The sequence below is a fragment of the Archocentrus centrarchus genome, chromosome 18 (genome assembly GCF_007364275.1).
Source record: "Archocentrus centrarchus isolate MPI-CPG fArcCen1 chromosome 18, fArcCen1, whole genome shotgun sequence".
NCBI classification, from domain to species: domain Eukaryota; kingdom Metazoa; phylum Chordata; class Actinopteri; order Cichliformes; family Cichlidae; genus Archocentrus; species Archocentrus centrarchus.
This window is the reverse complement of record NC_044363.1, coordinates 4,754,198-4,780,608: the sequence shown is the minus strand read 5'-3', so window position 1 is coordinate 4,780,608 and position 26,411 is coordinate 4,754,198. Positions and strand designations below refer to the sequence as shown.

The 26,411-nt window shown below is 41.4% G+C and overlaps 2 protein-coding genes across 2 annotated transcripts; one reads left to right on the top strand and one right to left on the bottom strand.

Annotated features, from left to right (window-relative positions):
* Positions 1–1,885: 1,885 nt before the first annotated feature.
* On the bottom strand, positions 1,886–4,717 carry LOC115796601 (Fc receptor-like B). Its single transcript, XM_030752967.1, has 6 exons — positions 4,687–4,717; positions 4,407–4,442; positions 2,622–2,885; positions 2,297–2,542; positions 2,060–2,221; positions 1,886–1,974 (listed from the first exon to the last, which is right to left on the bottom strand). Exons 1-6 carry the CDS (start codon positions 4,715–4,717, stop codon positions 1,886–1,888), a joined length of 828 nt encoding a protein of 275 aa, XP_030608827.1.
* A 3,532-nt stretch (positions 4,718–8,249) lies between these two features.
* Positions 8,250–26,127, top strand: LOC115796800 (uncharacterized). Its single transcript, XM_030753235.1, has 4 exons — positions 8,250–8,434; positions 13,742–14,104; positions 24,772–25,134; positions 25,271–26,127. The coding sequence occupies exons 1-4, from the start codon at positions 8,356–8,358 to the stop codon at positions 25,408–25,410; spliced, it is 945 nt and encodes a 314-aa protein (XP_030609095.1). The 5' UTR covers positions 8,250–8,355; the 3' UTR covers positions 25,411–26,127.
* Positions 26,128–26,411: the final 284 nt, after the last annotated feature.

The following is a 26,411-nucleotide window of genomic DNA, read 5'->3' as shown; positions in this document are numbered from 1 at the left end:
ACCAGTCCAGCCCTGGTTCAGGTTCATTTAGCTTGTTTGCTTCATCAGCTTATAAAATGAACTGAATTATTCAGCGTCTCCACTCCCAATGTTTTGAAATGATGATAAAACCCTCATGATGTCAGTCATCTATCTTTACTCTGACCTCTGACCTTTGCTCTGCCATTGTTTTAGGTTGTTGTTGGGCGTCGCAGGGCTCCTCAGTCCCAGCTGGGCTCTTTATTCTTAGCTTCTTTTTAGTTTATTCATAATATTTTCTCCACCCTATAAAACTCTCACACACACACACACCTGACTGATCTAATGTTTTCCTCGCTCCTTTTAGGTAATTTAGGGTGATTAATCTTGATCCTTTAAGTTCTGTTGATCATTAATCACCTTCACTTTGATTGTTAGTTTGCTTATTGTGTTTTCAGCCTTATCCTTTTTGTTCCAGTTACTGTTTATTGTATTAATTTTTTTAGTTTACCCTGGCGCCCCGTGTTCCCCGGTCTCAATCAAGTCTACATCTTTGCGTCAGATTTTCACATTTTCTCCTTTTCCTGTTTTATATTGATAGTCTCTTGTTTCATGTGTATTTTATTTAGTGTTCCTGTCCTTGTCTTGTTATCTGTGATTGGTTTCAGCCATACACACTGCTGTTTCCCATTCCAAACCCTGCAGTTCCTCTGGTGTCCACCTTGAAGCTGACTCCTATGTTAAAATATCCAGCTTTAAAATATCAGTGGATTATCATAATACCCAAGCATACCAGCATTGGCTCATAATTTAACACTCCACCCTGTCATCCAAAAATGGTTTCTTCTGCCTCCAAAAACCAGCATGGTGGGAGCAGCACTGGAGCTAAAATGTGGGGACCAAAAACCAGAGAGTGTCGTCACAGTTGCTGCATCCAGCTCTATGCTGTCTGTGGATTTCCATCCATCCATCCGCTGCACGCACTGTCACAGCAAGAAGGTGGCAGGTTTGAGCCTCCTGGTCAGCTGGGGTCTTTCTTGTTGTCATGTCTCTGTGTCTGTGGGGGTTCTCTCGGGGTCCTCCAGCGTCCCCCCACAGTCCAAAGACATGCAGGTGAGGTTAAGGTTTGATTCTACCTTTTCTTGTAGATGATAAAGTGCTACAGTGTGTCTGTGCAGGTAAATTGTGGCTTGTAATGTAAATCACTTTCAGTGCTGAGTAAGCCTGCACAAATAGTGTGAATGAAATTTCTATTTGCTTACAGAGCAACTAGAAATGTATTCAGCTGAAATATTCCAGGGCTCTAATAGATATGAATAAAATAAATGTCATGACTTGTGTCCACTTAATTTTCAGATATAAATAATAAAGAATCTGCAGATTTCTCCCAGTTGTATGAAAACAGATCAAATAACTGTGACAGTTAAAATCTTTGACTGACAAAAACTCATTGCAGCCTGTCTGTGTCCTGATCCTGGGTCAGTTGACTCAGAGCTTTTGGTTGGACTTTGATTTGAGTTTTGTGCTTCTTTTGTTTCATCTTCTGGTTTTCTGTGCTGTGGGTTATGTTCTTAGTTTTTGGTCATTTGAATAATTTGCACCATCTTCAGGCAATATTTATAATTTTGCAATAATTTTATTTAATGTTTTTTGCCAATAAAGAGCACTGAACTTAAACACTAACATTCAGAGAAGTCAGAGCGGTTAAAACATCCATTAGTAAAACATTCACATATTAAACACTGCAGCAAATACAGAGTTTGAATTTAAACAGAAAAGAAAAAAAAACATCTTTGCACCACTGAGAAAGATCCCATGAAAGTATTTAACAGGCTTTAGCTCTTAGCTAATCAAACCAGTCAGGAAGCAGAGATTTCCTTGCATGTGGCGTCTGTGCTGCGCTGTGTTGACTTTTCTTTTCTGCATCTCAGAGGTGGTGCTCAGAGGTCACCGCCTCAATGTCATAAAACTCCTCAGCTGATCTCTGTCCAGCCTGGGCAGGTGGTGCTGTGATCACTGAAATGAAGAGATGGTTTCCTGTTTAGATGAAGTAATACATTTTTAAAATCAGGCGAAAGCAGTTCAGTTTGAAAAATGTTACCTGTGGCTCTGCGTCGATATAAAGACACCATGAGGAGAGTGGAGATGAAGTATGGACAAAACACCACCAGGTGGATGAGCAGTCTGAGTTCAGGCTGGAGGAAGGAGGAGTCAGAGGAAAGGTTTGTAAAGGTGGTTGGTGGTGCTGTGGTTGTAGGTCTACCTGCAGAGAGAATCCCACCTGTTCAGGTGAATATGTGGATGAAGGAGGAGATGAAATCAGAGTGAAGCTCCTCACCTGTGACAGTGATCCAGCTGGATGGAGACTCTCTATGACCGCTGATGTCACACTTGTAGAGGCCTTCATCAGACCTGGAAACATTACGGATGGTCATGTGACCTGTAGTCCGGTTCCTGATGAGGGAGCCATCTTTATAGAAAGCAGCTGGGAGGTTGGAGGGAGTGGTCTTTGTTTGACAGAGCAGAGTGACGTCATCTCCCTCCATCACAGGGAGGACAGGACTCTGCAGGATCACTGATCCACCTCAACACAGAGACAAACTACAGCATTTCATCCATTTACACACAGCTTCATCAACACTAACTCCACACACTCAGCTTACCAGAGACTGTGAGGTTAACCATGTTACTGATGGCACCCTCTCTGGACTCACACCAGTAAACTCCACTGTCCCACGGCATCATCGTGTTGATCTTACAGGAAGAGTCAGACGATCTTCCCCACTGAGCTCCACACTGAGTCCTGTGTTGTTTGGCTGTGGTTCTCCTCAGAGTCCATCCATCATAGTTGTTGCCCCCGTCACACCTCAGAATCACAGACTGATCCTGAAATAACTGAGAGCTGCTGGGATTCACGGTCAGGTGAGCTGAATGAAAAGGAGAAGAAAATCTTTAGACCTGAGCAGCCTGGTTCCTGTTAGGATACCAATCAAGAGAGCTGAAGTAAATTTCCACAGTGAAATGTTACACAGTGTTACACAATGAAAGTAGTGATTTGATTAAATCCTGCTCGGGTCTCTCACACAAGCTTCAACCTTCAGATCTGAAAAATGAAACTGCAGTTCCTCTAATGTCCACTTGTGGCTCAAAAACTGAGTCAGTCCACGTGTGTAATTACATCTTCCAACAAACTGATGCGTTCTCATAATCTTAGAATTAATCCATCACAAGTAGAAAGGAGCAGGTGATCTTTAAACATATCTAATTCTGTATCTCAGGATTTTGTGGTATGTAGGCAGTTATATAATATTTTACACAATATTTTAATCTCAAAATGCAATTAAAAGAGTATTAAATACGGTATATACAGGTATTTCATCAGTGGATGATACTGTTATGGGGTAAACTGCGCCACCATGTGGTGGCTTGTATGTAATGTGAAACTGCAGCCCCCTTTTTGTTGTATTCATTTTAATTCGTTTTAACCCCTGTGCAGCATTCAGTAAATAACTATGCTGAAGTTCACCTTCTGCCTCTCTGTGCTTAGCATTATGCTTGTAACAATACTGTACTGTACACAATGGAAACGCAGTACTGTACTCTCCTACCACGTGCATAAGTTTGCCAACATGAGAATGTACATAGCACACTATTAATAAGACAGTGGGAAGGGTTGATGAAGCCTTAAAATATATATAAATAACAACTATAATGTTGCTACTTTGTGGATTTCCACCTATCGTGGGGTCTCTGGAATGTAACCCCCCCCCCCTGAAAGGTGAAAGGAGAGGGATCACTGTACTGCCTAATCGCATTTTATGTATGTGGCCAGAGACCCACTGCATGCTGTGTTTGTGTGCTCTCAAAGCAAATTTTAATTTGTGAAGTATGCTTTATCATCTGAGATTGAAAACACAAAGAAATGAGACAACACGAGCGGCGTTGGGATAAAACAAGAGTGAATATGGGCACTGCCCCCCCCCGCTCCAAAAATGGTCATTTCATGATCAGTCCATGAAACTAAAACCAAAGCTTTAAACAGGGGCTCCACTAACCAGTCGATTACTATTGACCACTATGGCTGCAGCCATCTTTTATATACAGTTCATGGTCACAGACGAGTCCAGTGAAGCGACACTCGTGACCTCTGATGAAGTTTCTGCTCTCTGCACCTGTTTGTCTCTGTAACAGCGTCACTTCCTCCCTCTGAGTCACTGAGGCCACCTGCTAAAACTCCCTTTGTGGTTGATCATTTCCTTTGACCTGTTTTAGGTTTTATACCATCTCGTTGCCCTCTGAAGCATCACAGTGAAGCAGATAGTATGACATGAGAGTTAATATGCATTATTAATAACTAATAATAACACAAACTGTTCTTAAATTAACAAACCAAAGCATGAATGTTTAAATGAACCCTCTCCAGTCTGATGAGGAAGAAGCTGACTGACCTTGGTTTGTGGTGTGGATCAGCAGGAAGGTCAGGACTAAAGAGAAATGGTGCTCAGGTTAGTTTAGAGCTCGAGAGGTTTAATGATGTGATCAGAGAGCACAGCGAGAAAACACTGAAGAAAAATCAGCAGGAAGGAGGAAAAGTGCTGAAACAACGAATTCATCCAAACATGTGAAGAAAATTTAAAGAAAACATCAAATTTGCATTAAAACAGAAAAATAATTTCCTTCTTTTTTTTTTAAACATTTCTGCAGTTTGTAGAAACAGAGTGAACTTACAGAGCAGCTGCAGCAGACACGTTTCCTCCATCCTCACACTCGGCCAGTTAAAACTTTGTAAGTTTGATCAGTTTGTGTTCATGCTCTCCTCCTCTTCCTCCTCCCTCTGTGACTGGCAGCACTGTGGTTTCCTCTCCACTCATCATTTTTTTCTTTTTTAATCGAGGCTGTAATATCAGGTAAATATGAATGTGATTATATTAATGAGGTGTGTTTGTGGCTTTGAGTCCCTTTGATTGGAAAGACTGAGATTTATAATAGACAAAGATTAATGAGGAAGTGACCTCATTCTGCCAAACATTAAGTTTTTGCTTTCCTGGTACTGAGAGCAGTTCAGATGAAAGGAAGTGAGATGGAGGTGTTTTTGTGCTTTTCAGTGTTTTAACCACAATGAGAAGGTTAAAAGGAGGGAAAAACCCAGCAACACGGTTTGTAAAGGTGTGATAAGACCACTTCCTTCTGCCCTCAGGCTCAGCATAATCATCAGGCTGAGAGATGAGAGATGGCCCACTGACATGGTCAGTGGGCCATTTCAGATTGAGATAAATGTACATCAATTGTTATCCTACTTTTTAATCCACTGATGCAGGCCTGTGCTGCTGTGGTAGTCAAAGAAGTTTAGCTACACGTGTTAAAAACAGTCTCTGAACAGTTAACAGTCGCTGAGTGACTTCACTGGTAAACAGTTACTCTGATTCAGTCTGCTGCAAGCCTGTATTTATTCAGTTTCATTCAGTTCTGTTTTATATGGCACCATATCACAACAGTCGCACCAAGGCACTTCATATTTTAAGGTAAAGACCAAACAATAGTTTAGATTTTGATGCGTTTCATGCGCCTTCACCCTCCACATGATTCAAGGCCCAGTAACCAGCCATGTCTGGCTCTGGGATGGAGCCATGGTGGATGTTATCGCTGTGAGGCAACAGTGCTAACGACTATGCCACCATGATGCCCTGAATTGGAACACACTGGATCAATTATATTGGCTGAAATCTGGACATGTGATTAAATTGGGGTAAGAAATTTTTTTAAAAGTACAAATAGTGATTCTGTGGAGCTGTTTGTTAGACATGATTCACAGGTACAGGCTAATAAACAGACATTAAGGACTCTGTGCTGCTGCTCTCACATTGACAGGAGGACAGCTACAGCTGCAGGACGGCTGCCAAATACACAAAGTAAAGAACACACGACACGATCAACAATGTGTCTACGTTACACACGCGTCTTATGAAAATGTAGATACCTACCATTCATATGCAGAATTCAGACGGTTTGGGTTCTACTGATGTTAAAAAGTTGAAAACAGCTGGTTGGAGAAGCTCTTCTTTGAGATTAATTGAAGGTTGTAAAACTACACATTGGTGCAGTCGCACATTTAGTGCTTTCAAACAAAGGAAAAAAAATCGAGTTATTCTAAGACACACAAATATCATTTAAGATGAGGTTTATTTGTTTAGCACACAGTTATGAACAGTACAATGCACAGTGTATTTTGTACCTGCAGCTTATAGCAAGTAGTAAAAGTATATGAATAACAATAAAATCTGAATAAATAATTCATAAATAGTGAAAAATATAAAAAGGAATACAATATGTAATTCAGACATCACAATGCAGAAGATGAAATTCTAGTCATTTCTCACTTTTGCACACACACGAAATCAAAACACACTTTGACCAGTTTAATTTTCTCAGGTTATGTGAAAATCTCAGAGGATGTTTTGGCAGCCTTCAAAGTATGTTCCCTACAGGCTCTGAGAAGCTAACCTTCAGGGAATGTTCCTGGAGCGCTCAGGGAACACTTAAGATTCAGGTTCCCTTAAGGTTACTGTTTGGTGGGAATGTCATTACATAAGGAATATAGATGGTTAAACACTGAGGTCTTTTTGAGACATTATTTCCAAAAGGAAACAGCCTCTTTTCTTTTTTCTTAAAAAAAAACCCCCCCAAAAAAACAAGTCAAAGTTTATTTGTCGCAAACATGTTCATACAAGGTACAACAGACTGGGAAATGCTTTGATGACTGCTATTACACATTGGCACAAAGATGAAAGATATAAAAGGGAAACTGAATAGTTTACAAAAATATAATCAAAAATATAAAATATATCAAATTATAACTAAAACTACAATAAAACAGGGTATGTTGTGGAAGGAGGTGTGAGGTAATGTTTAGATTATGTTTATTAAAAGTAAATCTCGTGTAAATCAGTGGCTCAACAAATTTGTTCTCTGGAGAAGAAGACTAGAACTTGCAAATGATGAGAAAAGCTCTTATATTAGTGCTTTACTTAATAATTCTAAGTGAATTTAGGATGAGTCCCTTTCCTTTCTATGATGTAAATTAAATATTTTCATCCATCCATCCTCTTATCTTGTTTAGGGTCATGTTATTATTATTAATACATTTAATTTATGAAGCACAATACAAAAGTTGGATATAGCAATTTTTTACCTTTTTAATCATAAAATCTTATTGTATGCGATCAAACATTAATTTTTAACCTCCTGAGACCCTGCATGCACATATGGGGACATTACATTTTGGCTTTGCTGCACCTTATACTTCATTCTGCTCAGTAATGTTTTATACTTTAGGTCATGTGTTTGTTGTGTTATGTTATGAAATAATCCTAGTGTGAGGACATTTTTTTCCCCCCACAAAAAGTATGTAACAACCATGTAACAAAATAAAACTTCCTTTTCAAAGAGGAAGCTTAGTTTATATACATATCAGGTCCATCTAATCACACATATCTAGGAGAAATTAAAAATGCATCGCAAACATGAGCTCAGGAGGATAACTTTAATGTACAGTTTTAGTGTTAAAAGAGAATGAAGTAGATCAGCGTCTATCCAAGTTTATTTTAATTTGTAAATTTTGTTCTTTTTTTTTGCCTTAAAGAATGTCATTAATATTTAAATTGATAAAAAAAAAATCAGTAAATATAATTTTTTAAAAATTCATAAACCTGCAGATGTTATGTCTGTATGTCAGGATCTGTTATTGTAGACATTCATCATCACAAACGTTACAAACATTGGTAGCCGTAAACACGCTGGTTCGATGCTGCACCCTAACATACGTGATTTATTTAATATTTTTAATTATCAGTTAAAGTTACGTTATTTTTTGTGCCTAACAGTTTCTCGGTGTATATTAGTGCATGTTTGAATGTGTGAATGAAACACATCAACTTTAATAACTTTGTAGAAAGATGTTTTATGAAGTTAAGTCCATTCACCTGTATTAGTTTACAGCGCTGATCTGCCACATCCAATATGGCGGACGCGCCGACAGCAACAGGCCCAGGCACTGGGTACTGCCTTTCGACTGCCTGCACAATTTGTTTGGTTTTTGTTTTTTAAAAAAAAGGGATTGACATCAGATTGCCAATTATTTAAAGCAATGTTTAATTTATCGTAAAGTCGCAACCTTTAAACAAAACCAGACTAACTAACTAATTAAAAAAAAAAGTCCGTGAATCTGGCATCAGCCTCGGGACCTCCGTAACCCACAAAACTCCAGAAGCTTCTGGAAAAAAGTAGGCGGTACCTTACCGGGACGAGCGCTCACTTCGAATAGTTTTCACACTGTTTGTGTCGACTTTGCTGTGCTGTTTTTTTTTCTCCTCGTTCTTCGCAGTTTTAGGTTAGGCGAAAATGGCTGCCCTAAAGTTTTCGTGGCCCTGCTGGACTCTGGGGCTCGCCGTCGTTGCTGTCACCGGGTCCACATTCGCCGGTGAGATTTCGCCGAAACGCTGAACCAAACTGTCATTTTTAAAACCACTGAACTCCGTGAAAATCTGTTCACGCTGGTGGTGTGACCGTCATCGACTGTGCTAAAGTAACCGGTGTCTTGTATTGGTTGAAAAAATGGTCCAAAATTAAAGTTGTGGCGACTTCACTTCGTCGTAGATGGTCGCGGCGGTCATCGCGCATCATTCCAGGGGCCCGTCTGGATGCTTCAGAGTAATGCCGGTGTTGTGCCAAAAAGTGATCGTTTGCCAAAAAGTGATTGCCAGAAAATGATTGCCCATATTTAAACTGTTGTAAATGACTTGCTGACCTATAATCTGTGAAAAATATGTCAAACATTTCTCTTGTGAATGATATTAAGCCATTTTGAGTGAGAAACAACATTTCTGGCACAAGGTAGAAGCTGCAATCAGTTTTTGGCAGCAACTTTTATATATTTTTTATTTATCAGGGTAAAAACTGTGATTGGTCAGATTTTAAAGAGAAATCTGGCCAAGAGGGCAGCAGAAATCAAAACAAATATAACATTACACTCTATAAAGATACTCTACGTGACCAAAGAGGACTTGATTTATTATAATGTACGTGCAATAATGCAGAGTCATAAACATACTTGAAAAACAGGTCATTTCTTTATTTTATATTTAAGCCCTTCATAAATCCTATTGACTACACTCTATTCACCAATATAAGCAAAGACAATACACATAAAAGCACATAGAAACATCAAAAATCACTTTATGGCAGCCGATCACTTTTTGGCACAACACCGGAATTATGCTTCTACGAACGTAACCTGAAACGTGTTATTTTTCTCCTGAGGTGCACTTGAGGTTATGTCGTAGGGCAGGCATCCTCAAATCCGGGCCTCGAGGTCCGGTGTCCTGCAGGTTTTAGATCCACACACCTGAGTCAAATATAGAAGTCATTAGCAGGACTCTGGAGAACTTGACTGCATACTGAGGAGGTGATTCAGCCATTTGATTCAGGTGTGTTGGATCAGGGACACATCTAAAACCTGCAGGGCACCGGACCTTGAGGCCTGGATTTGAAGATCCCTGTCGTAGGGTTAGAGGGGATTTCCGGTTATGTAGGTAGGACCACCAGAAGTCTAATTAAGGCCGTAGAAGCATAATTCAGTCATTATTGTAAAGAAGGCAGCCCATGATTACGCTAATGCGTTTAAGTCATTTTTTCAGTTTGCTGATTTAAATGGGAATCTTTTTGGTCCTGAGTGCAAGGTCTGAAAGTGATGGGTGAGTATTTAATTATTATTATAAAGGACCGATGGATGCTATTATCTTATCCAAGATGGCAACATGTCCTTTAGTCTGTCCTTTGCTCACTGCTTTTAGCCATTTTTAATGGATTGTAGTGCCATTTTCACGCTTGAAAAGGGGTTTTAATTTGTCTGCATTATTTTAAGTATTTGGGGGCTTTGGCCTTCTTAGCCTGCTTTATGATGTGTGACCTTTGGACTGTTCCCCTTGCTCTGAGACCTGCTCTCTTGTTGCAGTTAGGAACATCTATCTTGAGGCCTGGTGATGCGGTGTAGTGTGGCTTGCTTTTAGCCTGGATCTGTGGCAGCAGCACAACTTCAAAACCTTCTTGCTCTGTGCAGTTAACACATGCTATGTGAGAAATCTTGCTCGTGTTCAGCTAAAAAAATATTGGTTTATAAGGGGTTAATAACTTGAGAAAGAGAGAAGATGCAACATTTATGATGCTAGATTCTGAAAGTATGGGCCAAAATTACCCGGGACACCAATTATTCATGTGGGAGATGTTGCCTGTTGGAAATATTAAAAAATTGAAAATCATGACTCACAAGGTCAAATATAGGACGTGGCCCCCAATGTTTGGAGGGCCACATCTCAGAAACCCTTTGGAGCTGAGGCCTTTAACCCTTTCACACATAGTCATCACTACAGTGGACGGCTGTTCAAAGCTGTTCTCTTGTATATGCCTGTGTTTTGTTGATATAGTTGCATATCAGTCAACACAGTGGATGCTTGGGCATCATCCCATACACTGCTACCAATTGGCCAGTCATGGGGAGTTGTTTTTCTTATGTTTATTTGTTAGTTGAATGTAATTAACAGAATCAGGATTAGTCAATATTAGCAGTAGTGACAGTCGATCTGAGAATGCAATTTAATTTTCTGTTATTGGTGTGCTAAATACATATTTCTCTGGTTGCAAAGTCAAATGCATGGTGTCCAGCTGAGTGGACATATTTGTAACTCCATGAAAAATAGGTTCGTAAACAAATTTTTAATTTTTTTTCTTGCCTTAAGAGAGATAACAACATTCAGAAAAAAAAATCTTGACGGAGGTTCTCATAATTCATGCATGAAAGGGTTCATTTTGAAAGTGTTCGTTATACACATACACGTACTTTCAAAATAATTTTCACTCAAATCTGAATCGGTGACCCGGGAAGATTTTGGCTTTATGGTTGAGTTCACATGGAATGATCCTTAGGGAGAAACAAATTGAGATATATATCGTATATTCAGCTAAAAAATACTGGGATATTACTTTTGATCCAGATTACCCAGCCCTAATAGACACCAGCTGAGAACCTGGGTTAGGCTGCACATTACCAGAATAAAGCAATGATAAAACAATCAACATCTCAACATTACGTATAGAATCAGACAATTGATAAGCTGAACACAGGCAAGATTTCTCACAACCCACTTGACCTAATATTGAGGCCTGAGAAATCCACCTTGATTAACTTGATCTTGAAGAATGTTCCTCAAATTCTCATCTTTGGGTGTCTTCTGCAATGATTTAAGTGACCTCAATGTTGTCGCTGTTATTAGAAATATGAAGGTACTCAAATCTAACCTTGTGTTATTTGTAAAAGGAGTTTTAAGCATGTTATTGAACAAGCGTATCATGATTTGTTTACTGTTGACTGGAAGAAAACAGGATTGATCCCTGATGTAGCATTAGCTTGGACATTCTGTAGGGATTGTTTTATGGAAATTGTTTAAAAAAAATAAAAAGATACGGGGTTAGGGAGCAAGGAAACCCTTATTCATGAGTGTAATCTGGCTTGGGCCAAGGCGAGGGAGACGGGCTCTGTCACTGATTGGTCTGTTTTCAGACAGTTAAGAAACAGATGTTCTTCTTAGATCAAGAAAGCCAAACCAGAATATTATTTGTCTTTCGCCACCGAGACTCTAATGATCCACACAGAAAGTCATTAATTCTGTTTCAGTGACCAAAATCTCCCAGGTTCTACCTTCCTGTGGAGTTTAAGTTATTACTGTGTTGCAGATGATTTCTGCAACTAATGCAAGTGTTTGTTCGTGGATCACAACAGCTGCATAGTTTTTAGAACAGTCTCATGTAGGATCTTCATATTCACACTATAGATGCTGCTCAAGCTCGATCATCAAACTTCACACACTTGCTCACCAGTGATGGTATAGTTACCTTGAAAAAGTAGTCCAATTACTGATTACTCCTTTAAAAAGTAACTTAGTTACTTTACTGATTACTTAATTTTAGAAGTAACTAAGTTAGATTACAGTTACTTTATTAGTTACTTTCAACAGCGGCCGGTCTTGTGCCAAAAAGTGATCGTCTGCCATAAAGTGATCCTGATGTTTCTGTGTGTTTTTATGTGTAATGCCTTTGCTCATATTGGTAAATAGAGTGCAGTCAGCATGATTTATGAAGGACTTATATATAAAAAAATGAAGAAATAACCTGTTTTTCAACAATCTTCAGGAGTCTGTGTTATTGTAACTACATTATAATCAATCCAGAGCTTTTTGGCCACTTCAAATATCTTTATAGATCTGTGATGTTATATTTGTTATGATTTCTGCAGCTCTCTGAGCCAGATTTCTGTTTAAAAAGACATGTTTAATGTCACAGTTTTTATATTAAAGTCACTTTGCCAAAAACTGAGTGCAGCTCCTACCTTGTGATAGAAATGCTGTTTCTCACTCAAAATTACCTGATATCATTCATGAGAGATATGTTTCACAGATTATAGATCAGCAAGTCATTTACAGCTGTTTATATACAGGAAATGATTTTTTAGCAACTACAGAAAATTGCTGTTTTGGGAGATGATCACTTTTTGGCACAATACCAGCCTCTACTACATACTATAGGAGAGGCGCAGTGTATTACCTCTGTCCATTTGAGAAAAAAAATATTCAGGCCTAATACTAAAGATTATGTAATTTAATTGCACAGAAGCATTAGCCGCAGCTCTGCTTCGCTCCACCTGTTGCGACTCCAGATGTTTCCTCATATCTGACGTAGTGTTTTTGAAGCTAGACAGCACTTTGTCACCAGCACAGAGTGAACAACTAACCTTGATGTTGTCATCTTTAGCTGACACAGACTCACAATAGTTCCTGTATTTCAGCTAGAAAACGCGCATCTCTCTCCTCCCTCCATTGTTTACATTTGTGTCGCTGTGCTGTTATTGTCCTCATGATGAAAACGGGACTTAACTGTCGCATCTGCCAGACGTCACTGCCTGAGATGCAATAAGAAAACAAAAATATATCTTTGTACTGAGGAAAATGACAAAAATAGTAACGCACAGTGACTTGGATAAATAACCTTAATCTGATTACTGGACTGCAAATAGTAACGCGTTAGATTACTGTTACCGAGAAAAAGTAGTCAGATTAGAGTAACGCGTTACTAAGTAGCGCGTTACTGACATCACTGTTGTTCACTGACTTTACTATAACAGCACTTTAACCCCCCACCCCTGGTTATGAATTCAAAACAGCTGAGTGTTGGTTATTTTTTTTGTTTGATAAGAGAAATGCAGTTTTACTTAATTAGCTCAGTATAGTAGACCTTATTGACATAATTTATGTCTTCCATTTCATAGCTACTTAAAAGATGTAATTTCATTAAATATTTTCCTTTTTTTTTTTTTTTTTCTTTTTTAATTTTGTGCCATTTTGTCATACTGTGTATTTGTCAAATGGTCTTTTATTGTGAAAGTATTTAACATGTGTGGAACAAACTGGGTTTCCTGTACAGAATGGACAGTGAGACCTCTTAAAGTGGGGCTCACCTGTGTTGTGGCAGTCCTGTGATGAGCCTTTGTGAATAAGTTGCTTCTTCCTGTTTTACCAAAAGACACACTCACCTGTCCACATTCACAGGGTACGCCCAGCCCCCCTCGTAACTCTCCACTGAAAGTTTGGTGGGTGGCTCTGAACAGGAAACAGATCGGCTGCTGTGACGTGTCGTTGCTCGGTGTGTGCACTGTTTTATTTTCCTCCCTCTCTTTCAGCCCAGCGGGTCTTCACACGTCACACTGGGATGAACCTCACTTTGGAATTTCAGGCTCCCGCTGGCAGTGACCATGTGCGGCTAGTAAGACTTGGCAGTGATAAATATATCTTCTATTGCCGAGATGGGCACCCCATCCATCCCAAAGACCAGGAGGAGTCGTTTAAGGGCCGGGTGGAGGGGACGGACTGTGATAAGATCAACGGCACCGTCACCATACCTCTGCTCAATCTGACCAGTAGTGACAGCGGGGCGTATGAGTTTCACGGCGTGGACAGTGATGGAAGACGGTTCAGTGAAACCATCATCCTGAATGTTACTGACCCTGATGAGAGACGCTCATTCACAGCATTACCTACCACAAGTATGTTTTTAGTCTGTGTAGTGCAGAGAGGTGCCCCACAAAACTAAGATTAAAGGGTTAATAAGCTGACGTTGAGCTGAGCGTTTACACTGGAAGCGGTGTTGTTTTGATGCCTTTTGCCTCCCATTTACACGAGAACGGAGTGAAAAATGATGCGTTTCTGAAACGCTCCGGCCTCCATCTCCGTGTAAACAGACCGATACGATGCTTTTTGGAAAAAGGGGCACTCGCACTTGCGCACTATGGTTGAGACTAGGGATGGCACGATACCACTTATTTATGTCCGATACCGATATTATACTTTTGGATATCGGCTGATACCGATATAAATCCGATATTTAAAATTGATCCAGGCATTTAAAAACATTAAAAAAAAGAAGTCAACGGTCTCTCACACAACAAAATAAAGTCTTTTTGTTGTCCCACATAAAAGACTAAGGACCAGGGCGGGCAGAGCTTTTTAGGCAGGGGCACCAAAGCTCTGGAACTGTTTACCACTCCAGCTCCATTTAGCTGACTCTGTGGCATCATTTAAACTAGTTGAAAACCTTTCTGTTTAACCAGGCTTTCTGGTTTCTGACTTTATTTTTATTCTTTTTCTTTTAATATGGTAATGTTATTATGTTTTTAACAGTGTTTTCTGGGGGTGGGGGGGTGATATTGTGTTTTAATTATTGTACAGCACTTTTCTGTCTGTGAAAAATGCTATATAAAAAAACTTTACTTACTTACAACAATAACTATCACCTGAATCCTGTTGCTTCTGTGTGAGAAGGTGATGCATTGGCTTATGGCATGTTGCAAATTTCATTAGGGCTGCAACTATCAATTATTTTAGCAATTCTGTATTCTATTTATATTGATTACCCAAGTAACTGGATAAGAAATACTTTTTTTCATACTAATAGTTCATCTGCATATTTTAACTTCCATACTGCAGTTTTTCCCTGTGTGAAACAAACAGGGTGGATGGAGCAGCTACAAAGTTCTCTTTTCTTCACTTACTGATCAGGTGGTTGATGAAGGACCTCCAGCTGTTTCCCAGTAAAGGTTTAATGGAGGTTACAGGGACGAAAAGGCTTCTTTTGGACACTAGAAAAACATTTCTTTCTGCTCCATCTGAGCGCGCCGGCTCCGCCTCTTTGCGCTTGTGCAGACAGACTGCACGTAAATCAGCTGACTGCTGCTGTTGCGTCATCAGTGTTCACGTGAAAAACTAGGGGCTGCATGAGCGCAATCTTGTAATGCTTTATATTTACAAGCATTCTCCTAAATACGTTTCTACTGCAGGTCTGTATTTAGTCACAAATCAGGGGTTAAAGTACAAAAATATTTTGACGGGGAAGGGGTTCTTCCGGTACCGGACGGTCACTAGTGCTAATAACTGCGCTCGCTAGCAGTATGTCCGGGAGCTGAAGTAGAGAAAAAAATAACAGCTGATTCTCAGCACAGCGAGCACAACACACAAACAAGGCAGAGAGCGGTGGAGGCGGAAAAACATGTCATGATCGCTCAGTGTCAAAGGGAGGATCTGAGGGGGTTGTTTTCTAACTCCTGATCCCCCACTCCATTCCAGTAGGTGGCGGTAATGCAGCTCTAAGCTGGTTTGGTCAACTGCAAACCCACAAGAAGAAGACGATGAACCCTGTAATGCAGCTAATGTGAGCGAAACGTTATTTAATGTATCGGATTACATTTTTTTTATTTCTTTCCGATATCCAATCCAGTAATTTAGGCCAGTATCGGACCGATACCGATACTGAATATCAGATCGGCACATCCCTAGTTGAGACTGCCACAGTTTTAAGCCCTAATAGCGTACTTTGAGTAGCACGATTCCCAGATATTTTCTTGTGCCTTTGCTGTTTTTATAATTGTGTGCAGCAGCAATGAAGCCTCGCCGTCAGTCCACACAAAGCCTCTCACATTGGCCATTTTGTAAATAATGAACAGATCTTTGCCACGCATCCTACTGAGTCCCTCCACACGTGTGTGTGTTGCATACCCCCCCCCCCCCCCCCCCCCCCCCCCCAAAAAAAAAAAAAAACTACATTGGGAACTACATTGTTTTCACTGTTTTTAGTGTCTCTGTGTAAACGGGAGGCTGAAACGCATCAAAACCAGAGTTTCCAGTGGAAACTGTGTCGTGTAAACGTGGCCTCAAAGTTTTCACTGTTATAAATGTCTCTCTAACCTGCGCTGAACAGAATCGAGTTTGTTTAAAATCATTATGAAGTGCCGCCTTTTTTGTTGATTGCATTTAGGCAGGTAGCACCTCAGGTGCCTTTTTGCATTTTTTATAGATATTTTTTTAGATTTTTTCCACCCGTTCCTCTCCTGTCTCTGAAGTAGGCAGCCTTTGATCAAACATTCACTTCTATGTGAGCACACAGACAGTCTGGGCTAACAGAGGAAGTTCATTCCTGTTATCTCTGACTGGGATCTTAGGTTTTGCTGAGTCAGCAAACATAAAGAGATCCTGGATATGTTGAACTTAGTTTGTATTACAGCCCTCAGAGCTGGATTCACAATGAAGTGCTGGATCAGTCCTGTTTCTCACAGATCCGTCTGACACAGGAGAGTCTGGTCATTTGAACAAAGACTGAATAGAAACCTTCACCCTGGTTTTAACAATCAGCAGCACCCAACAGCAAAGGAAAATATTATACTATAATTTGCTAAGAAAAATACCATATCTTAAAAAGGCATAACCAGGATCTCTTTGGCTAGTCTGTCCCCACTTACCCCAGCAATGGCTAAGAGGTCACTCATTAACCCAGGATTTATTTAGTTTAGCTAAACAGCACGAGTTTGCAGCCTCTGACCAGATTAACTGGCAGCAGAGTGACTGACTTTACAAAGAAGATCAAAATATTTAGAAAATATGAGGATAGATTGAAAGCAGCAGCAGTGTGTGTGTGTGTGTGTGTGTGTGTGTGTGTGTGTGTGTGTGTGTGTGTGTGTGTGTGTGTGTGTTGGTGTCAGTCTCTCAGAGATATTTACGTCTCGTCTTTGTTGAAAAATGGAGTCCACACAGTAATACATTATACAAAGTAAGACATTTCTTGAAAAAAGTAATAAACCACAAAAATAGTTTTTTACACATATTATTTGAGCTAGTTAAATGTCATCTGTATCCCTCAAAAACTGTCAAAGAGGAAATGGATTCTGTTCTTCACTCGTCACCTACCTGACAGCTGACACCTCACACCTGTTTCTACCTGCAGGTCCAACAGGAGGATGGGTGGAAGGTGGAGGGAAGCAGGTGGAGGGATCTGTTGGACTGATCGTCGGCCTGACAGTCTTTGGTTTGGTGCTGCTTGTGATCATTGCTGGGATAATTTATACAATTTTTATGCACATGAAGAATCCATATCACCTTCCTGCAGTCTGAAACAAAGCTTCTTTTAAAAATTGGTGTAACATGTCAGAAATTGGTGCAAATGAATTTGTTTTTCTTCATAAAAACCAACGAATGAATCAAACTCTGGTTTTGGACCTACAACCGTTCAGCCGGAGTCATAAGGATGAAGAGAACAGCAGCAGAACCGACTCGTCTCAGTGTTCCTGACATTCACAAAACAAATGATCAACAGGCTGTGGAGAGAGAGAGAGAGAGAGAGCACCCCCAGCTTCACCTTCCTGGGACGGCCATAAAGTGCATAAACGATGGACAGACACTGTGACGCCAACCTTTGGTTGGACTTTCCATGTTAAATCCTTCCCCTTAACTCCAGTATGGTTTAAAAAAATCTGTTCAGTTGTGATGAAGTTTATATCAGTGTGAATGTGGAGATTTTAACACGGGACTTGTTTTTTGGGCCAGCGTGTGCACTGTAATGGCAAAGTTTCTTTGTGCAGTATTTTTATATTTATTCAGAGAGAAAATACTGATATAAGAAATTATTTTAAATTATTTGGATATATTGTGTCATTGTCTATATTTATAACGTACATGAGCCCAGTAATAATGAAGTAAAAATGTTCCTTTTTATTTGTCTCTGTCCTTCTTTTTAAAAATCCCCGTCTGTGTGATGCTGGTAAATTTGCATCATAACCATCAAGTCTTGAAGGTGACCTCCTGCTCGGGTCTCCCACAGCAAACCGGTCCTCGGTGTAGGTTTCAGGGGGGATGCCGGTGGAGGAGGAGGAGGCAGGTTTCCTGTGACTCTTTAGTTCCTCGTTCTTACTGTCAATATCTGAGCGCATTGATCTGTAGAACTGCAGATCTTTACAAACACTGGAGTCTCTGCTGGGTGACTTCATTGTGTTTATAATCAGTCTGTCATCAGAGTGAGGTTTATAATCGGCTCAAAATCTACAGGTCACATCTTTCTAACTCTGTGGCCCCAATGCAGTACATTACTGCAGTATTACTGTATAAATACAATCTGTATGAAGGTTTAATGCTCATTAATAATCAGTCACTGGTTGTGTTGGCATTGTCTCACTGATGTAAAAATGTCAGTCACAGCATCTTGTTGGAGATGATGTGAATATTTTAACCATCAGAGGAAAAATGAGATTCAGAGCCGTCTTAAAGTCGTGTCTTTATGTCCAATCCTACTAAATACTGTTTATTTAGACTCTCAGATTGATCTTCCTGAGTTAAGTTCACGTTGATGGTACTACTAGAGAATTACCCCCAATAAGAACAGCTGCAAACTTGTTACAGCTTTGTTATTGCACAGTAATTTAAAGTATTAGAAGAAGTATAATTGTAGAAGAAATATTATACTTTTATCGCAAAGTGTTTGAAGCAGAGTCTGAATCCAGGATTATTCTTCGAACCAGCACCGACTGCAGCAGAAGTTTCAAATCCCGCTTCACTCTCAGCCACACTGCAAAAAAAACAAACATGTGACGCTCACAGACATGTTTACATTTAATTTTAGTCTTTCCACGTACAGTTTGTGTAAAGTCAAACTTGATTTTTAACCATTGTCTAAACGGAAGGAGGAAATTAATTAATTAAAGGAAAAAAATAAAAATAGTGAAGTGAAGTTTTACTCGCAAATAGCGAGCAGAAAAAAACTGAATCAAGAAGTCACGTGACTCGCAGCTGAGCCGGGGGTGTGTGATGTTACGTGTCTTACAGATGATCCCAGTTAGTACGCAAGGTCACGTGACCTGCAACCGCGCCGTTCAAAGCATAAAGCAGGAGGAGGACTGTGTGGGAGCAAGCGAGACATCTAAAACGCTGGAGAGGCAGCCGGTGAGAAGAACAGCTTGTAATGCCTCTGACAGATATCACAGATACAGCGTTTGAGTTTACTGTCTGCTTCCTGCTAATAACCTGTTACGTGAATGTGCTTTGACGGTTGTTGTTAACATGTGGGATATTCTCTGGAGCTTGAAAAAGGCGACTGGACTTCTTTTTGTTTCTTGAAGACGTTTCACCTCTCATCCGAAAGGCTTCTTCAGTTCTCAACCAAATGGTGGAGAGACCCAGGTATTTAAACCCCTGTGGGCGTAGTCCCCTGGAGGTGGTGTGGGATATTAGCCGCTTAGACCGCACTGGTTTAGCGGTCATTGGACTTGTTTGTAAAGTGATTTGGTTTAGTGGTAACAATGTGTGTACTGTAGTCCCTGGGTGTTTCTAATTATTTGGCTAATGTTGTGCTTTGGAGGGGTGGCTATGGGATATCATCATGAATATGTCTTGGTGAATTTTATATATAGTGAAGATACAAGAGATAATTTTTAATGGCAGTATTTTTCTAAGAGTATATTTTTCTACAGGAGTATTTATGTGTATTGCGGTTAGTGTACTTATATTTATACTAAGCAGTGTGCATGGATTCATGTTGATTGTATTTGTCTGTCTTGTTAAAGGTTTTTCACCTAATTGCTTCACTGCTAAGGTGACTGCATGGTTATCCTGTCTTGTGAATTCAAAATAAAATGAAGGAAAAACAGGAAAGAGGATTTTCTCTGGAGTAATTCCAAGTCGAGTTATCTTCACCTTTATTAAATGTTGTCCTTTTTTTAAGTTGGGGAAAGGGCACTGAAATCTTAGACAACTTGACAGTTTGGTCCACATAGAGGCTTCAACCAGTCCACAGAAATGTTCTTCATCCTTTAGTCAAATAAATGAGGATGTGCTGTGATCACAGCTCTGCTCTCTGTGTGATTAAACCACACACACCAAACAGATTCACGCACTGAGGGGTTTAAAGGACGCTACTCTGAAGTAACTTCTTAGAAACCTCTCTTAAACTGTGAACCAGAGTTCATTCTGTGGCTGTAGCTTGGGCTGACCTTTGACACCACACGGAGGAAACAGCATTTTTGTCTTGTATGTTCTTTGTATGTCATGGTGGGAAAATTCAGCTCAACTCAAGCCCAGCAGGGAGCTTAAGTCACATGACTTCTATAGAAATCGTGTGACTTACAAGAACCCACCAGGTGGTGATGTTTATGCTTTACTGTAGTCCTGCCTCGTTCACACTGCTGCTCTCTGTGCCCCTGAACACACACACTGGCAAACATTACCTGTAAGTTCCAGTGATGTTCTCAGAATTAGTTTTGGCGTCAGGACAGGAGCTGAACATTAAATATGAAGGTTTTCTCCACAAACACATGCTTTACTTGCACCAGTGTTTCTCAAACTGGGGGGTGTGTCGCACTGTTGGGGCGTGAATGACCTTGAGAAAAGTCATGTGGAACAAATGCAAACATTGGATTCATTCTCAGGGCAGAACAAGGAAAACACATTAGCATATGTTAGCAGGCAGGTTGCTGTAGTGAGATTCTCCACGTCACCATGTTTTTGTGTACATGAGCTGTCGTGCCGCTTTGCACAAAAGGAACAGATCTAAGGGTGATGGAGTGATTGCAACAGCTCTGAAAGTCACTGCTGTGCTCTGCAGACGCTGTATGGTGTGTAATTTGAGTCCAAATCTTTTGCTAACTTGCTTTCAGTGGAGAGAAGTGCAAGCCTGTTCAGTCTATCCTGGGACATTTTTGACCTCAGGTAGTTTCTCACTAGTTTCAACTTGCTGAGAGAACTTGAGAGCTCGTTCACACCCAGCGAGAGTCACAGGCAACCTGCGGAAAATCCTCTGCAATACAATTTTTGTTTCCAAAAAAATGTGCACCAAGGAGATCAGGAGGGGATGAACGATGTGGAGATGTGCAGGATTTAAATTGATCTGTGGGTCCCTCTGACAGCTGCTGAAGCACTGATAGAAGCGATCAGCTGTGCTGTGAAAGGAAGTATCATTTATAAGGGGTAGAAGTGACATCACAGAGCCTCCGCAATTTCTTTTAATTAAAGTTCAGTCACCTGCGATTTATCCAGGAAATTTAATTATGACACTAATTACTAAGAAATAAAAAATAAATACATTTGCAAACTCAAACTAATTTTCATTCTAGGTTTGCACTGGCCCCTCCCACTACTGGGGCCCTGGCTAGTTAGTCCTACTCTTAGCCCCCCCCCCCCCCCCCCCCCCCCCCCCCATTTCCACGCCCCTGGCGTAATACGATCCGTCAAAACGCGAAAGACGCACGAGGAAAAACATTCAAACAGCATTAAATATAAAGATCAGCTCGTGGCTCCCTGCTGTACAGGATTCACAGCGGAAGGAGGAGAACTCACAACAAGGAAATGACTGCTGCGTGTCTCTGCTGGGCTTTACTGGCTGTGTGCGTCCTGCTGGTCTCTGCAGGTGAGACGGATCTTGTTTTAAAACAACAGGAACTCACTGAGAGTTCAGCTCATATTAATCTGTAAGGCTGAGTCTTTAATATGCGCATCATTAGGATCTGTTCAACCTGCACCGAGCAGGAGAACAGCACGACTGACGACCTGCTTTATATGAAGTTCCTCTGAAAATGCGCACGGCAGCGTGTTTGGCTCAGTTTGAGACAGTCTGTGTGGGTGGACACGTCAAAACCCCCAGAAAGAGGAAGATGATGAAGAGCAGCTCTGTTTTCTGTCGCTGAGGGAGGAGTTTAAGGTGCGCAGGGTGAGGTGGACACAGACCGCACGCAGCGCCAACGTGGAAACCGAAACTAACATTTAAAAATGATGTGCTTAAAATAAATACATGATGTAACGTGTTTTCACGCAGCTCCGCTATTTTAAAGCATTTTCTGTAACGTGGGTAAAACAAGACCACTTTTGGGTTCAGACTCCGGTGTGCTCCTAGTGCCAGCCCCAAGATCAGATACATGAGTCGGGTTGCGTGACGTACAGGGGTTGGACAATGAAACTGAAACACCTGTCATTTTAGTGTGGGAGGATTCATGGCTAAATTGGACCAGCCTGGTGGCCAGTCTTCATTAATTGCACATTGCACCAATAAGAGCAGAGTGTGAAGGTCCAATTAGCAGGATAAGAGCACAATTTTGCTCAAAGTATTGCAATGCACACATTATGGGTGACATACCAGAGTTCAAAAGAGGACAGATTGTTGGTGCACGTCTTGCTGGCGCATCTGTGACCAAGACAGCAAGTCTCTGTGATGTATCAAGAGCCACAGTATCCAGGGTAATGTCAGCATACCACCAAGAAGGATGAACCACATCCAACAGGATTAACTGTGGAGGCAAGAGGAAGCTGTCTGAAAGGGATGTTCGGGTGCTAACCCGGATTGTATCCAAAAAACAAAACCACGGCTGCCCAAATCACGGCAGAATTAAATGTGCACCTCAACTCTCCTGTTTCCACCAGAACTGTCCGTCGGGAGCTCCACAGGGTCAATATACACGGCCGAGCTGCTATAGCCAAACCTTTGGTCACTTGTGCCAATGCCAAACGTTGGTTTCAATGGTGCAAGGACTCTGATGAGTCCACCTTTACAGTTTTCCCCACATCCAGGAGAGAAAAAGAAGCGTACCACCCAGACTGTTGCATGCCCAGACTGAAACATGGGGGTGGATCAGTGATGGTTTGGGCTGCCATATCATGGCATTCCCTTGGCCCAATACTTGTGCTAGATGGGCGCGTCACTGCCAAGGACTACCGAACCATCCATGTGCATCCAATGGTTCAAACATTGCACCCTGAAGGCGGTGCCATATATCAGGATGACAATGCTCCAATACACACAGCAAGACTGGTGAAAGATTGGTTTGATGAACATGAAAGTGAAGTTGAACATTTCACCAGATCTAAATATTATTGAGCCACTTCAGGGTGTTTTGGAGGAGCGAGTCAGGAAACGTCGTGACCTGGCCACTATCCTGCAAGAAGAATGGCTTAAAATCCCTGCAGGACTTGTATATGTCATTCCCAAGACGAATTGACGCTGTATTGGCCGCAAAAGGAGGCCCTACACCATACTAATAAATTATTGTGGTCTAAAACCAGGAGTTTCAGTTTCATTGTCCAATCCCTGTAGGTCAGGGATAGGACCAGGACGTTTCCCGTGGACTTTAGCTGTAATATTATAAAAGCAGGACAGAGTCCAGAGATCTCTGAGAGCCCACGCATGTGGTGCGACTCTGTCATGCTCGCCTAAATACTCTCTGCTGTGACCACCGCGTTCATAGTGCGCAGCTGCGCTCGCAGAAGACGCGCGCAGGCAGGCTGCGCTCCTCTCTGCTGGACACACAATGTCTGCTTCTCTGCACACAACAAGTCCCCCAAGTAAAGGTCAGATGGAGGTGGAGCAGAGAGAGAATTATAAAAGAGATGAAGTTAAATCATGAAGTACAGATAACAAACTACTTTATCTGAAAAGGGGCCATGCAGAGTATTACCAGAGAAATTTACCGGAGTCAGCTTAAAACTAATTTGCATCTGCAGTCCCTATGAACACACAAACACAGAGGTTTGTTTGTGCAGCGTTTTAAAGTTTGCTTATAAAGAGGCTCCAGTGGTTTAGTGACTCCTCCCCCAGCTTGTTATACAGTATGACTATTCCAGCTGTCATAGGGCGAGAGGCAGGGTGCACTCTGTACAGATCACCAGCCTGTCGCAGGGCTCACACAGAGACACACAACCATTCACACCTATGGGCAATATAGAATCACCAGTTAACCTAACCCCAGTAAGTGCATGTCACAGGGAGAACATGCAAACTCCACACAGAAAGGCCCTTAACCAAGGTGGATTCAAACCCAGGACCTTCTTGCTGTGAGGCAAAAGTGCTGACCACCGCCCAATCTCCAAACAGTGGGACAGTAAAACAGCAGAGGAGTGATCATACATGAAAATAATCATATAAAATAATAATCAGTGAGTGTGGGAAGCGCATGAAAATCCCACACATACTAAATACATGAAAACACAAATGGCTGAGTGGTGGGCAGCACAGTGGGTTGTGGTTAGCGCTGCTGCTAGAAGGTCTGGGTTTGAATCCACCTTGGTTGGGGCCTTTCTGTGTGGAGTTTGCATGTTCTTCCTGTGTCTGCGTGGGTTTCCTCCCACAGTCCAAAGACACACAGTTACTGAGGTTAGGTTAATTGGTCACTCTAAATTGCCCACAGGTGTGAATGTGAATGGCTGTCTGTAGCTGACCTGTACAGGGTGTACTTGCCCTATGACAGGTGGGATAGGTTCCAGCCCTCCTGCAATCCTGAACAGGATAAACAAAAGAGGATGGATGGATGGATGAGTGGTCTCTCTGATCCTCACTCTGATTGGCTGCCGTAGAAGTGAACAGTTGTACTTTGATCCCTTTAACCTCTCTGCTCTGCATCATTTCTTCTTTCAGACCGTAAAGTCATCACAGCTGAGTCTGGACAGACTGTCACTCTGCCATGTCAAGCTCCAAACAACAACAACATCATGGCTGTGGAGTGGAGCAGAGCTGACCTGGAGACACAATATGTCCTTCTTTACCGGGATGGGCAATTTATTCCAGACGATCAGCATCCATCTTTTAAGAACCGGGTGGATCTGCAGGACAGACAGATGAAGGATGGAGACGTGTCTTTGATTCTGAAGGATGTGATGACTGATGACACAGGAACGTACGAGTGCCGTATCTTCACAAGAGGAACAAACAGCACGAAGAGGGCGATTTTCGATGGGGACCCCATCAGCCTCGTCCACCTGAGAGTTGTTGGTCCTCCAGGTGAGTGAGCAGAATTCAGTGTGTCTGTGATCAGAGGTGAAGCTGCTCCCGGGTTGTTCATGTTTGTTTCTAAAGATGTTGTTGATGAGACTTTGTAGATCAGCAGACACCTCATTCACCTGTTTCTCACCTGCAGGAGGACACACAGAGGACGGATCTGCTGGACTCAGAGCCGGCCTGCAGCTTCCTGCCATGGTCATCGTTGCTGTTGTTGGTTTTTTTCTGTACAGAAAACACAAAAAGCGAAAGCGTCCCGGTTCATACTCTCATGTGTGAACCGTCATGTAGATGCAGCTGAGCTGTGACTCTCCTGCTGCTGTTCTCGGTTTTGGGACAGAAATAAGCTGTAAAAACGATCTGTCTCTCTCCTCTCTGACCTGGGTTCTGCTGGAGGTTTCTTCCTGTTTCAAACTCTTCTTTTGGCTGATGGTCGGGGTCTTCTCTCTGAGATTGGAGAGTCTGTACTTCACCATGTAAATCACCTTGAGGTGACTGTTGTTGTTATTCAGTGCCGTATAAATGAAAATGCCCTGAGCTGACCTGTTCTGCGCAGTTATTAACAAATCTTTATATTTTCTATGTGAATGTGAAGATATCTTCAGCTACCAGCACTGACAGTTTGCACAGAACAGGATGAAGATTTACTTCCATATGTGAAGAACAGCTGTTCATGTTATAAATGTGTGTTTACTTTATTTAGTTATCAGTGATAAGACGATACTGTCTGTGTGCTGCAGGAAAACAAAAGGACCATTTTTGGGGGCAAAAAACAAGTTTTAAGCATTTGAGATTGTGTGTGTTGTAGTTTTCTGACGTTTATGACTTTGAGGAAGTGTTTTCTTAAAGCCAAAGAGCTCCTGCTCTGAGTTTTACTGAGACGCAGAGCTTGAAACGAAGGCGCTTCCTTTCTGCTGTAAAATGTTCAAAGATCTTCTCCTGAGGAGACTTCACTCCAGGAACACGAATACAAAACTCATCAAGGAAGAATAAAAACTGCACGTTAAATCACTGTTTGTGTTTGGATTGTGTTGTTTTCAAGTAGACGGTAGCTTCAGAGGAGAAAGCTGTGCTGAGCTTCTGTTTCCTCACAGACAGATTCAGACAAACAGAGCAGGAGGTGATCAGTCGTACTAAAGAGGACGGATGCCCAGGACTGCACAGAGCTGGTCTCAGATATGCAGTTTAACCAACAGACCAGAGAGAGCAGCTGTCTTCCACCACAAAGGCCAAAGGTCAGCAGATGTGACAGGAAATCTAAAGCATAAAATCACTCATTC

Bases quoted from the DNA above. Each gene is read 5' to 3' on its own strand.
- LOC115796800 (XM_030753235.1), top strand. From the start codon at position 8,356: ATGGCTGCCCTAAAGTTTTCGTGGCCCTGCTGGACTCTGGGGCTCGCC. The intron at 8,435-13,741 runs GTGAGATTTCGC...CCTCTCTTTCAG, and splicing joins CACCGGGTCCACATTCGCCG to CCCAGCGGGTCTTCACACGT. The intron at 14,105-24,771 runs GTATGTTTTTAG...TTCTTCTTTCAG, and splicing joins CACAGCATTACCTACCACAA to ACCGTAAAGTCATCACAGCT.
- LOC115796601 (XM_030752967.1), bottom strand. From the start codon at position 4,717: ATGGAGGAAACGTGTCTGCTGCAGCTGCTCT. The intron at 2,222-2,296 runs GTGAGGAGCTTC...TTCTCTCTGCAG, and splicing joins CAGCTGGATCACTGTCACAG to GTAGACCTACAACCACAGCA. The intron at 1,975-2,059 runs GTAACATTTTTC...TCTTCATTTCAG, and splicing joins ATATCGACGCAGAGCCACAG to TGATCACAGCACCACCTGCC.